This window comes from Pagrus major, chromosome 5, assembly GCF_040436345.1.
Source record: "Pagrus major chromosome 5, Pma_NU_1.0".
Classification (NCBI taxonomy): Eukaryota; Metazoa; Chordata; class Actinopteri; order Spariformes; family Sparidae; genus Pagrus; species Pagrus major.
Window position 1 is genome coordinate 35,401,191 of NC_133219.1, and position 13,178 is coordinate 35,414,368.

The 13,178-nt window shown below is 43.0% G+C and overlaps 1 protein-coding gene across 1 annotated transcript in view; it reads right to left on the bottom strand.

Annotated features, from left to right (window-relative positions):
- LOC140995368 (netrin receptor UNC5C-like) overlaps positions 1 to 13,178 on the bottom strand; it is a 201,316-nt gene that overhangs the window by 102,996 nt on the left and 85,142 nt on the right. The window contains exon 2 of the mRNA XM_073465343.1: positions 3,053 to 3,289. Within this exon, the coding sequence (XP_073321444.1) occupies positions 3,053 to 3,289 (237 nt within the window). The remainder of the gene's footprint in view (positions 1 to 3,052; positions 3,290 to 13,178) is intronic.

Genomic DNA, 13,178 nt, shown 5'->3' on the forward strand with positions numbered 1-13,178 from the left:
AACTTAAAAAGAAAACTCTAAAGTGAAATGGAATTACACTTAAAAACTTCAGTTGTGGACAAAGTAAAACATCAGTGGTTAATGTGGCTGCAATCGAAACTAATGTCAAGAACTAACTGGACTGGATGTTGTGCATAGTGGTTTTTTTGACAGGTATTTGGCAGGTTGAGTGATCCCGAGCCTTGAAAAAAACCTCACGGTGGCCATCACAGACAGTATGAGAGTTTAAATCCGTGGGGCGTTAATTGAGCAGAATTTCTTCTCAATCACGCACTGTCTGGGATCCAGCAGCTAGCAAATGAACTGCTGATGGGAGACTAATAAATGACTAGCAGCTGCGCATGATGTCAGTAAATGAGCACGGAGATGGGAAGAGAAAAGTAAAAAGCGGGGTATGGAAGAGGCACTTGATGCCTTTTTGTAGATGCACATACATTATGTCTGATTACTGAGTTGCACTGATGTTAAACAGGCTGAACATCTCTCACTTTTCACTTATGAGAAACCCAAACAGGTTGTAAGAGAAAGAAGCGTACACAAATCGTAATATCTTAGTTAGATGAAAGGTGCGCAACCTCCTCGGGGCACCTAAAGTTTGTTGAGAGATAAAGGACGGGTTTAAAAAAAATGACACGAGAGAGAGGAAGAGACGGCGGATGATAAATGACAACAAACACAGAGGGAGAGAAAAGAGAAGAAAACAACGCAAGAAAGAGCAGTGATTAAATATTCAGAGAGATAAAGCAGGGAGGCAGAGTCCAGGGGGAGAGATGGAAAGAGGATAAAAGAAACATGTTTAAGAAATCAAAACAAGCTATACGGCGACGAAGACGATGAAGGAGGGTTGGAAGTGGAGTATAGTCTGATATGAAACACCACCCTCCAACAGAGACTCGAACATGATCTTTTCACTCCCCTCTTTTCAAACTATTCTCTGCCACTGTGTGCATCTCTGTGAGCGTTTCTATATTTGTACCTGTTGTTTCGCTCCTCTCATGTTTACGTCGTGCAGGTTTTGTTGTTTTTTATTCTCCCCTTCCTTGACTATTCATGTGTGACAGCTGAATCAGGGGGAAACATCAAGCTGCACTGCTCAGTTGCTTCTGTCTCTGTCTTGGGTTTGGTTGCTGCAGCAGCAACCAGGACACCAAAAAACCCCTCATACATATATATGCACTCACACACAAAGTTTGGCTTCAGGGTCTGCTTTGTTTTACAAGGGGAAATCTATGGTGGGCGAAGTCGATGTGTCAACTTGAATCACAAGTTTTTCTTTTTCACATTTCAATGCAATATACACACTCAAAAATCAAAGACTTAGAGTCAATGAAATACGTTCTGTATATTTTGCTCGCCTGCCTTGAGAAAAAGACGAAAAGCACAGCAACCCAAACACCAACATGATGATTTGTGCTACTGTTAACCCCTGGATATATTTCATTCAGCATGCACTATATATAAATATATCTCAGGAGTTTTCAAACTGTTTTCAGCCTGTGTTTAATCACTAGCTCTGGGGACTCAGGCTCATTAACAAAGCAGGTGGAGACCCATAAGCTGAACTTGTGTCAACCTGAAGTCCAAGAACCCGGGCTGTGTACGTCTTTGTCTTCCTGCCAAAGCCCAACAGCATGATTCATCATTACCTAGCCAGCAGAGTAATACCATGTGCTGTCAAGTGACAAGTGTGGAAGTTTGGCCGCAGTCCAGTACAACAACACAGTGGATCCTATTAAACTGTCCTGTGAACATCTCAGTGCAGCGCTGGTAGCGGGACAGCTGCGTACACACGCCTGACATGTGACCCGGCTCCGCGCACAAATAACTGAACATCTGAATAATAGGTTTAACCTGTTTGCTTACAGTGCGCCGATGAGACAACCTGGGAAAAATGTCGGCCTTGATGCCAGGATCGTGACAATTTTATGACACGCAGAACGAAATATCATCAGGAGCAGAAGAAATATGAAAAACAAAAAAAGGACTCGGTTTTATTTCACAGCTGTGCACCTTAGATATGAGAAAATAGCTTTTAAATGTTCTGCCCACAGGAGCACTTAACTAGAGCTGCAATTATTAGTCGATTTAAGAAAATTAAAGCAATATTATCAGATCGGATGATGGTTCAGTTTCTTGTAATAGGGTGAATGGTGTCTCTGCCTCAGCCGCTCCGCCCCCCATCACTTGTTTCTGCACTATGTAACTTAACAGCGTTGCACACATGTTGACTTCAAGATACAAGTTTTAAACACATAACATTGTGATGATGTAATGAGTTTTGTTTGTAGCGAGACAAATTACAGTACAATTGGCATTTTGTCCGCCAAATCGGACAAAATGCCAATTTCTCCATTATGTTGCTTAAAGAGGGAACTATTTTGATAAACGAATAATCCTTTCAGTCATTTTTTAAGGAAAAATGTCAAACATTTGCTGGTTCCAGATTCTTAAATGAAGGGATTTTCTGCTTTTCTTTGTCATTTATGATAGTAAGTTAAGACTGTTTGGGTTTTGGACTGTTGGTCCAACAAAAGACAATTCATAGACGGAACAATTAATCGATTACTCATGAAAATGACCGGCAGATTAATCGACAATGACAATAATCGTCAGCTGCAGCCTTACATATAATACTTGAAAGCAACAACTGTTGTAGAAATATATTCCATATTAAATGCATGTATATTATGATGTGTTTTCAACCGCTCCATCTATTTGATTGACACTTTTTTTGTCGCATGAACCCTTGTTGGATTTTTACCAGCCCAGTGGAAACAGAACTGTGCGTTGATGCCATGTTTTTTACCCACAGCAGTAATTTCAGTTCTCCTGTGTGTTAACTGACATGAGAAAGCACTTAAATGTCAAAGGCGTCTTTTACCACCGGTGTTTTTTTTTTTTCAAAATGTCCTGAATTCTACAATAAATGTCAAACCCTCTCATTTTCTTGCCATTCCTCCCAGTATCTGATCCGTCCGCTCTCTACTACACTTCCAGTGAATCTCTGTTTGGATCTGTGTTTGTGACTGTTGGTCTGCCAGACTTCACTCACCTGAGTTTTCGTCCACCCGCTCTTCCACAGTGTGGTCTTTCTGATGCACCCACTCGCTGTTGCACTTGAAGTAAATCTGCGTGGCAGGCGTCGCTTTGCAGTAGAGATTGACTGGTTTATTCTTGACGATGTAGCCTTCCTCGGGTTCGAACAGGAAGTGAGGTAAGGGTTCAGGAGGGTCCGAGGGGAAGGTTTCCGGTAGCTCGCTCAGACTGAGGAAATCATCGTCGTCTCTCACTGTGGGAGGGAGAAAAAAAGGAAGGTTAAAACTATGACTGTGCTACTCAGGGAAGATTTTTCTCCAACTCAGATCAGTTTATCGACTCGCTTTGAGCTCTTAACAGCGAGGTCCAGAGAGGAAATTCATTCAATCGTTCATTATCCTTCAGTGATTCACACCAGTGAGCAGCGTTGTACCCTGAACCGAGTGTGTACGAGACGATGTCGTTCTCATTTGATCACTAATAATTGCCATGTCTCAAGCCGCTGACCTAGACAGAGTAAAATTTTCTTCCACTGAGCCATAAAATGCACCTTTAATCAGCACCTGATTGTCTTGTCCATTTGTGGAAACCTTCTGGCTATCAGAGTCATTTATACAAAAAAAAAGTTGGGGTTTTTGTGAACCTACACAGAAAAGGGCATTACGGGTAACAAAATGTCGCAGAAGCCCTATCAGACCGTGTTGCTGATACAGCTAATAAGCTACGATAGCTTCTTCCAGCTTTCTTCTTCTTTTCACTCAAAGGTCATCGCTGCCAAGATGGGCTGCTAGTGGTCATCAGCGTTAATTTACCAAAAGCTGTCTAATTAAAACTTCTTCCTCCACCACAATCAATTCTAATTGGGAACTTTTTCAACGTGTTAATCAATATTTTCTCTAAATAATGTTTAAGCTGACATCAGAGAATTGAGCTAGACAGACAATCTGGAGGAAATAACTGAACAGACAGAGTGCTCCTTCAGCCAGCCTTCAGGGCACCAAGACCTTCATCCTCCTCCTCCTCCTCCTCCTCCATCCTGCTCGCCCTCCTCCACCGTCTTTTCAGTGCGTCCAAACTTCACGCCCACCCGTGGCCTCAATCAAAGGGACCCCGGGAATGTTTTGTCACCAGGTTGCCAAGGTCACCAAAACACAGAGGATTACAAGAGCAGGTGGGAGGGAGAGGAGGAAGAGGCCTTTTCTTTCTTTCTCTCCGACAGACACACAAACACAAAGCACATACTGTATATAAAAAGTGCACACACACACGCACGTCTTCTCCTAACTTGTAATTTCCCTCCACTCCATCATCATCCAGTTTCATTAAGACTGTCTAGACCTTTTTCTCCGTGTGCCGATTGCCTCACCTGGAGGAGCTGCTGTGACTCATGGGAAAATTGTAGCGCACAGAACATTTTTTGACTCTCTTTCTTCCCCATCACTAATGTGTCACGGATACAAAGGCGAACAACATACGAAAAAGTTGACGCATTATTGTGCGATCACACTCCCGTGCACACATACACAATCCTCGACTCTGACTGTGTGTGTGTGTGTGTAGTTGTGGTCTTTATCTTGGAGAATAGCAGTGCGCTGTGGGCTAGAAGCTAAAAGGAGCTTAGGTAAGAACACAACAAGACACAAATAGGGGGAAAATGAGTAGGCAGCGTCGCCACTTTGATGTCATGAAGCTGACATTTTCTCTCTTAGTTCTGTAATTAGTTCTCTGAGAGCAGGGAAATTGGTAGACATTTTCACTGCATAATTTCATTATCTGTGGGAAATTTCTCCCTCCACTCTCGGTCATTTTATCCAATGTCATATTCATCCACTTCTCACTTCTTCTTCTTCTCTCACCGCCTTCCTCTTTCACTCTTGCCATTTCTTGTGACTTTATGCTTCTTCCGCCACTCAGCTTCACACCCTCCTGCCCCCTCTCGCTTTTCACTTTGCCCCCCAACACCCATTCTCACCCTCATCTGTCATTCAGAGAGCTGGAGGTGTGTGGGGGGGGCTTCATTGCTCTGGAGCGACAGCTATAAAATATTGATTGGCACAAGAAACATGATAGCCAGAGAAAAGGGTGGGTGGATGGAGAAAAGGGGAGGGAAGGAGAGAGAAAATTTCCCCATGAATAAAAGCTTTGTCTCAGAAAAAGCCTACAATTTTCTCCCTCTTCTGCTCCTCTGCTGCTCTCCTCCCTGTGTGTCCTCCTTCCTCCTAAACCTTCTGCCTTCCTCTTGTTCTTCCTCCTCTCTGCTCCCACTGCTCTCTTCTGATCTCCTGACAGAGTGAATTACCGATCCTAACAGCCCAGCTCATAAACGTCCTGCCCTGAATGCTGTCATCAATAATGGATGGCTGTAGCAGAACAATGTCCAGATTCGATTTACGGTATGTAGTAAATATGTACCAGGGGGCAAAAACCACATTTATTCCCCTCGCTCGCGCCCGTAGGCCCGCTCACTTCAGAAAACCTACAAACCCGACCAATAAATGTCCGTAAATCTGCTGAAGAATGATGTCATCGGAAGTGGCCAATCATGTTCATGTGTCACAGACAATGTGAGCTGATCTATCATGTGAATGGAGATATTGATGGATAAGTGACAGAGGGGAAGGAAGGAGAGAGGTAGAGTGAGGGAAGAAAAATATAATGAAACAAGACTCCATTAATAACATTAGTGGTCATGGTTTAATGTGTCATATACTATAAAAATAACATAGAAGAAGAAGACACTCACAAGCATCCATTTGCTTATGGATGCTAGGAACATGTGCCTGTTCTATCAAGGTGCTGCTGAACTGTCTCTTCCAGTATTTTATATTTTATCTCTTCATCAGTGTTTCCCCGCAGGTCGATAAACAGCTGACAGGAGACGGGAGGAGGAGAGTGAGGGTAGTTGGCAATTAGTTAATCGAACGTGGATGGCATCGTTCTCTCAGAGGGATGAAAAAAAAAATTAAAGTAGCCAATAAAATGCTGAGATGTTGCCAAATATACTTGGGCAGCAGTAATATACCTGGGCAGACCACACAAGTAAAGTATATGTGTGGTTAAAGTTAAAGGAAAAAACATTTTTCAAGTGACTACTGGAACATTTAGGCCATGTGAATGAATGTAGGTCAGGGTTTTTTTTTTAGTTGAATGGAAGTTGATGTCAAGCCAACCTAATCTAGATTACTGGATTAAAGATTCAAGAGCCAAGGACCGTTGACCTGCCCCCCTAAAGGCCAGTGTCCACATAGCGCTTTTTTTTTTTTCGGCCAGTAAAAGCGCTGGGATAAAGCACTTGTGCGCCGAGAGAAACAAAGCTGCACGTTGGCTTTAATTAACAGCTGCCAATGCTAATGGTAACAGAGGGTCGACTACATAAGCAAACAACGTGCAGGGTGATAAAAGCACAACGCTCACCAGCAACCATTCAGTGTGCAGACAATCTGTTCCCACAAATGGACTTTTCTGTCTGAGTTTCCATCTGATAAAGCTCAGGATAGACCGACACAGCCAGAACAAGCTTCTCCTTGATTTTCTGGATTACCAGGGCAACAGGTGATGAGTTCCCGACCAATCAAATATATGAATTGTTGCTTGAAACAAAGTAGCAGTGACGTCACCAGCGCCTCTCTGAAAAGTTAAGATTACCAACTCGATGCGCTCAGAGTTGCCGCACATAAAAGCCGGAGCACTCACAAAAAAAAACATAGAAGAACTGCCAACTGCCATTACCACCACAAGTTAATTGTAGTACTGTGGGAAACACTGTTTGTGCCAGGTTTGTGTTTTATCTGCACTGCTTTGATGGAGAGTGAGGGGCGTGAGATGCTCCAACTGTGAATATTGGCCGATCCGAAAAAAAGTTCCTAACAAATTTTAAAGGAGAATGACCTTGAAGCCACTTTACAGCCAAGCCGACGCTCTAACATCTTTTGAGACAAGTGTTAGCAAGAGTCTGAGGAATTCGGAGGTATGCAGCCGTGTCTGCCTCCTAAAGCGAGCCTGACGCGGCCATATAGGGTCAAAATGCCTCATGGATAAGGAGTGTGTGGTTTTGTATCTCTGTTCCAGTATGTGTGCGTGTGTGTGTTAGGGTCTTGTGTTCTCGGTAAGCACTCTGTGATGTGTATCAGTGCAGTAGCCGTGGAAATCATGAGGTCATACTTCAGAACGCCTTATCAGCTAGTTAGGATCAGCAGCAGCTGCGAAAACATGTACGCAAACTCTCTCTCACACACACACACACACACACACACAGACTGTAAATAGTCATGCAAACACACTCTTTAAACCAATACCCATTTACCCCTTATCCTCTCCCACAACCACTATCAACAACACATGCACTCACAAACACACAACTAAGAAAACAAGGCTGCAAAGATCCCTATCTATCTCAGACACTTGTGCTGCCAAATTGCACAAGTCCCACATATAGCCTGAGAAAAATAACACAAATTTAACACACCCACACAAACACAAAGGTGCAAAAACAATTGTGTACCATGAAAAAACACACGGGCTCACGTATTTCTCCCTTTTTCATGCCATTTCAATGTAAACGAACACAGGGAAATACAAATACCCAGTCCTGGCGCTTACATTACCCAGAACTCCTGCCCACAAGCATCCCCCAAAACACACACACACACACACACACACACACACACCGTTACTCTTTATTATGAACACATTCAACAGCCCTATTAGAATCTTGAAAACGTTTAGGGACTTTAGGGCCATTGAGGGAGAGGTGGAAAACGAGAGAGTGAGTGAGGGATGATGGGACGGCAGGGAGATGGTGCATCACCGCTCTGGAATTAGATATATGAAGCCGCACATTTCCCAAACACACACACACACACACAAATGTGCAAGTGCAGAAAAACATGCAAGCAGGAGGTGCACAAGCATGCACGCTAACCCACAAGAGCACCTCTTCATCCTTCATCCATGCACACACACAAACGCACACACACAAGCATGCATGGTAGAAGATGGAATTATCTGATCAGCTATTCACGCACGGTATAGAGCAGCACTTCAGTGTAGAGCAGCACTCTCACTCCATGAATACAATCAACCGCCTGCTTCCCTCTCTGCCTCCCTCTTCCTCTCCAACTCTTTCAGAATTTGCAGACATCACAGCTTTAAGACGACGACGAGTGGATTGTGTAATTCTCTCTTTTCGGAATCATCTTTTCTAACCCTCCGTCGGGGATTCAATGCTCAACTTTCTTAAGTGTTTACTCTTTGACTATTAAATTATTCATGCTTTGAAACAATACCTACACGTGTGGGTGAGGTTTTGTTTATCTGGTTTTGCCTCGAGATAAACTGTTAATCCGCAGTCGTTGAGGGTCAGAATATTATTGTGAGCAGTATTTTGTGCGCTCCTGTACCTCCAAGGAAGGTATTTGTTGGGGAAAAAACAAGATGAGCCTTTTCAATCTATTTTAGTAATGTTTTTTTCTTTTCTTTCAGCAGCATATGCCATTGTGTTTTTGCACGGCCCGTTTAGCTCGATGAGTTTTTGGTGCAAAACAACTTCCATTCACTGTCTGTAATGTCCACAACTGTTTACAAAAGGGACACAAAGCAGACAAAAAACTACTAGTTCCAGTAATCACACACTTTTAATCTTCCCATCTTTCTGCTTTTCCCTTTCTTTTTTTTCGTCCTCATTCCAGGCTTGTTTTTGAAATGCTAAGTGGTTCCGATGAGGGTGATAAAGTAAAGGACCGGCAAAGTTATGCTGGTTCACAAAATACATGATAAAATGCACGCTGCCAGTGTGCAGGTGTGTCTGGGTGTGCATCACTCAGAGTCAAATCTGTTTATAAATGTGAGATCAAGGGCGGGTTAAGTCAGTTGAACTACTTGACATAGCATGCTGGGGAATTATTCACCGCGTCCTGGAGTGTCGTATTCCCCTTTGAAATGAGACACCAGGCGACTACACATCGTCTGCGTCCATCTGAAACTTAATCAGGGTCTTATCCTCAATCGGCACTTTGATAAAAGCCACATTATTCAGGACACGAGTAGACATGCAAAGTGAGAGAACTTAATCACTCCATTAGCTTCGTCCAAAGGGATCACTGAATTTACATATATTTGGGAGTGTATACTAAAAAAAGGCAAATATACAGTTTGACGCAAACATATATACGTATATAAAATATATTTTTTGGTACCGATTCAACTCTAAGGTCATTTCTGAATATGTACTTCGATGTGATGTTGCATTAAAGTGCATTATATTGCATTTTTTCTCAAATTTGCTTTTTTTTCTGTGTGTTTTAACCAAATCCAGCACATATGAAAATCAAATTATTCTATGTGGGCGAGGAATTCCACAAAGACTGGGTAGCTAACCATGACAGAAATTACTCTGGGAAGATATAATATAGCATTCACAGCGCACTCCTTGTCACAGCCAATTATATATCCACCAGGCTTTCAGGGCCTGTACTTGGCGATTCATAATAGCAGAAAGTACTTGAAAGCTTGAGTATCTCAATATGGGAGCAGACAGCGACAGCTGGTTGGCGTCCTCGGACTTTCATTGTGTGTGACATGTAAGGCCCCGGCTAAAGCCTGGAACTAGATTTACGACCCGGCCCGCAGAGGGGTGACTCTGTCAGGCCACAGCTGGGCTCAGTTAAGAAAGAGGCAAAGAGGGGCACTATTTTGTGGAATGAAAAGAGGAATAAATCTGGGGTGTCCTGGTGGTCTAGTGGACAGGACACGTAGCATCTACGCATGCAGAGTGAAGAACTCCTCGGGCTACACAGACTCCTTAGTGAAAGCAAGGTTTGCACATGACATTGCACCATTAAAACACAATACTGCGTTAAAGGTAATTAGCTCCTCATCTGCCATGCTGCTAGCTATAGCTCATGTTTGTCCACATACCTAGCATGGATCTGCTGGACAATGAGGTCATTTGAGGTTCAGAAACAGAAGAAAGAAGACAGTAAATATCACAATCTTTACAGATGCCTGAAAGCAAGATTGTTGACACCTTGAATATTGATCATGATCTACAATCGTTTCATATGATTCTTACGTCCCTTTCCATTAACAGTAGCAAACCTTTTCATGTTCCCTATTCTGTTAGTTCATTCATTGGAGTTGCGGGGTAAAACCCAGCTCATTCAGTCTGAATACTTACATTATAGACACACACACACACCAACACACTCAGCTCCAGCCACTTACAGTGTATGAATATTAAACCCACACACACAACCACACACACACACAGAATGGTGTCTGTGACATGCATATTTTATTTATTACCAAATTATAATTCTGAAAGCTGCATTGCCTCTAGTTATCAGGTCAGATAACTGTGTGTGTGTGTGTGTGTGTGTGTGTGTGTGTGTGTGTAAGGAGAGCTATCAATGCGCATGCATTTTTAAACAGGCACGGAGTAAGTCTATGTAACAGTACATGTTTATGCATCTGTATGTGCCCCAGATGCGTGTTGGTGTATATTGTACGTTTGAATATACACGAACATACAGTCGGTGAGTATTTAATATTCTTTAGCATCATTCTGGAGGCGTTCTATGATAACTAAAGTCTCTGATCAATCATCACTTGGCTACAATAGGGCTAACAGCATGCTTCAGAAATGTGTAACTTCTTTCAGTTACTCTTTTTTTAAGCTTTATTTGAGTTTTTAGCTGTGCAAGCAGCCTTCCTCGAGGGATGCTCGGTCAGTCGGTCGGCCCGCCACGTTAATCCAAGCTGAAATACCTCAACAGCTACTTGATGGATTACAATTAAATTACATTTTTCCAGACATTCAAGATCCCAAAGGAATGAAGCCTACTGACTTTCATGATCAACCTAATCAGCCTTCTTTGCTACAATACTAGATACACTAATTGCTCGAATACTAATCGTTTGCGAGAAACTCTCCAGTGAGCTGAAAAGCTGATTTAGCTAATCAGAAAGATCTGAATCTTACTGTTCAGTTTTATGTCATGAGGTCACAAAACTCCAGATGAAACGAGACTTATCAAACGACAAAACGAGGGAAGGAATAAAGAGATTGTTCATAGAAAAAACGTTTATTTACAACACTTGACTCGAGGCATAAACAGCCTCTCAGAAGCTGCTTGGTGGAGATTGAGGCGCTCACCAGCACACTCACAGTTGGACATACATCACACATATACAATCGGGCACAGTCGCATTTTAAGCAAGGACACATACAGCACAGGAGCAGCTGATGAGTGGGTGTTTGCAGGTAGGCAGTGTGAGATCACTCGGCTGCCATTTCTCATGGCTGTCTCTGCCAAACGTTACGTGCACACACAAACATGCACAGCTACTTCACAGGACTGCATGTGTATCTATGTACGTCCTGACTGACAACTGCTGCATTACAGCTTCCCTCTCTTCCTCTGTCATTGTCTTTCCTCTTCCGCTCTTCTGCTCGTCTTTGTCCTACTCTCTCCCCTAAAGCCAGCTTCCTCGCTTCAAGCATCTTTTCTGAATGTGATCTTTTCAGCTACTTCTTTTTCACTCCGCAACATTTTTGAAAAGCAGCTTCCTATGCTCAAGACAAAGAGAGGGGGGGAGTTATACAGTGCACCGTTCCACGTGAAGAACTGGGGAGGAAGTACGCCTAGTTTGTCCTGAAATGGTTCTTAAGCCAGCACTTATCTCCAGGTTCTGTGGTGCCAGTCAGCTTTGGTGTACTGATACACCTCAGTGGACAGCGCAAGCTGGTCCACAGACGGAGCTCTTATCTGATTCCTCTCTTTCCTGGCTGAGCACAAATCAATGGTTACAGCTTTTTCCTACGTGTCCTTCATATGTGTCCGTGCGTGGGCAGAACTCTAAATGTCACACTATCAGCCGCTGCGATCGTGGTGAGGCCAGATGAGAGCCAATCTGTTTCAGTCCTCGGGTTTTAATTCCACCTCCTTCTGAACTAGGTCAGTGGTGTGAGGACCAGTAATGGCAGGCCATTTAGGGCAAGTCTCCTCTCTAGCCATCTCTCAAAGTCCTCTACTCTATTCAGTCACGCTAAAGGTAAAAGCCAGACAACACTTAACTCGAGTAGAGAAAAAATTTGTCATATTAGATTTTTTTTCCAAAACTAGGCCAAGCAAGTTCACAACATAATGCTTGTGTGTTTCTTTTCCCAGTGTGATTCACTAAGCTTTTTAATCACAGGGTCTGTCTGAAACTGAAATATGCAGTAATATTGTGGCAACACCATAAGAGAAAAAAAAATGGATGAGAAAAAAAAGGAGAAAACATTCTTCCCTGATGGACAGTCAGAGAAAAAAGCATTATTTTACTGTGAAGAATGGTTATCAGCTATATAACGCACAAATTTCCCCTTGTATTACCCACACAAATGCATGCACACCACACTTATCCACATGCAGATGTAATATCTCATTCATATGCATAGTCTTATGTAAGCTTGTGGGGGTACAAACTTGTGCGAGTTGCTGTGTAATGTTATCTTCCAGATGGATTCTGCCTCCCTTATCCCAGGCCTGAGGGAAAAGCAAGGCTTCGCTTTCATTCATGTTCTACTATCACAGCTCAGCATCACTATTAATACAAGCAGCCAGCGCAGGGCAGTGCATTAGAATATCAAAACATTGGCCGGGGAAGGACTTCTGTTTTCAGGGAGATAGGATAATGTTTTACTGGGTGCCTGACAACTGATAGTGGTGGTGTGTACGTCTGCGCTCTATGATCCATGTCTCACTATAAACCTGGTTCTCTCTGTGTTCAATGTGTGTGTCTGCATATTTTCCACCTGTCAGTATCTATCTGTCTATATGACTGCTTCCTTTCTATCTCGGTCTGTGATGTCTGTCCCGAGTCCTTTACGAACCCTGTTTATATTTTCATGTTTTCCATGCACCTTTCTCTTCGTTTTTTGTCTGTTCTTTGCAGCCTACTTTCACGCTCCTTTTGCTTTGGTGGATTGACATAGATTCAGCCGTCCTTCTTCTTCTTCTTCTTCCACCCCAGGGGCACATTTCACGTGGACCCCGACTTGCCAAGCCACTTTGTGCATGACTAGGGCTGCAGCTGAGTCGCTACATCGTTTGTGTTTTTTTCCTGAACACTTTTCCTTCACCTCAATGGAAAACATTGTG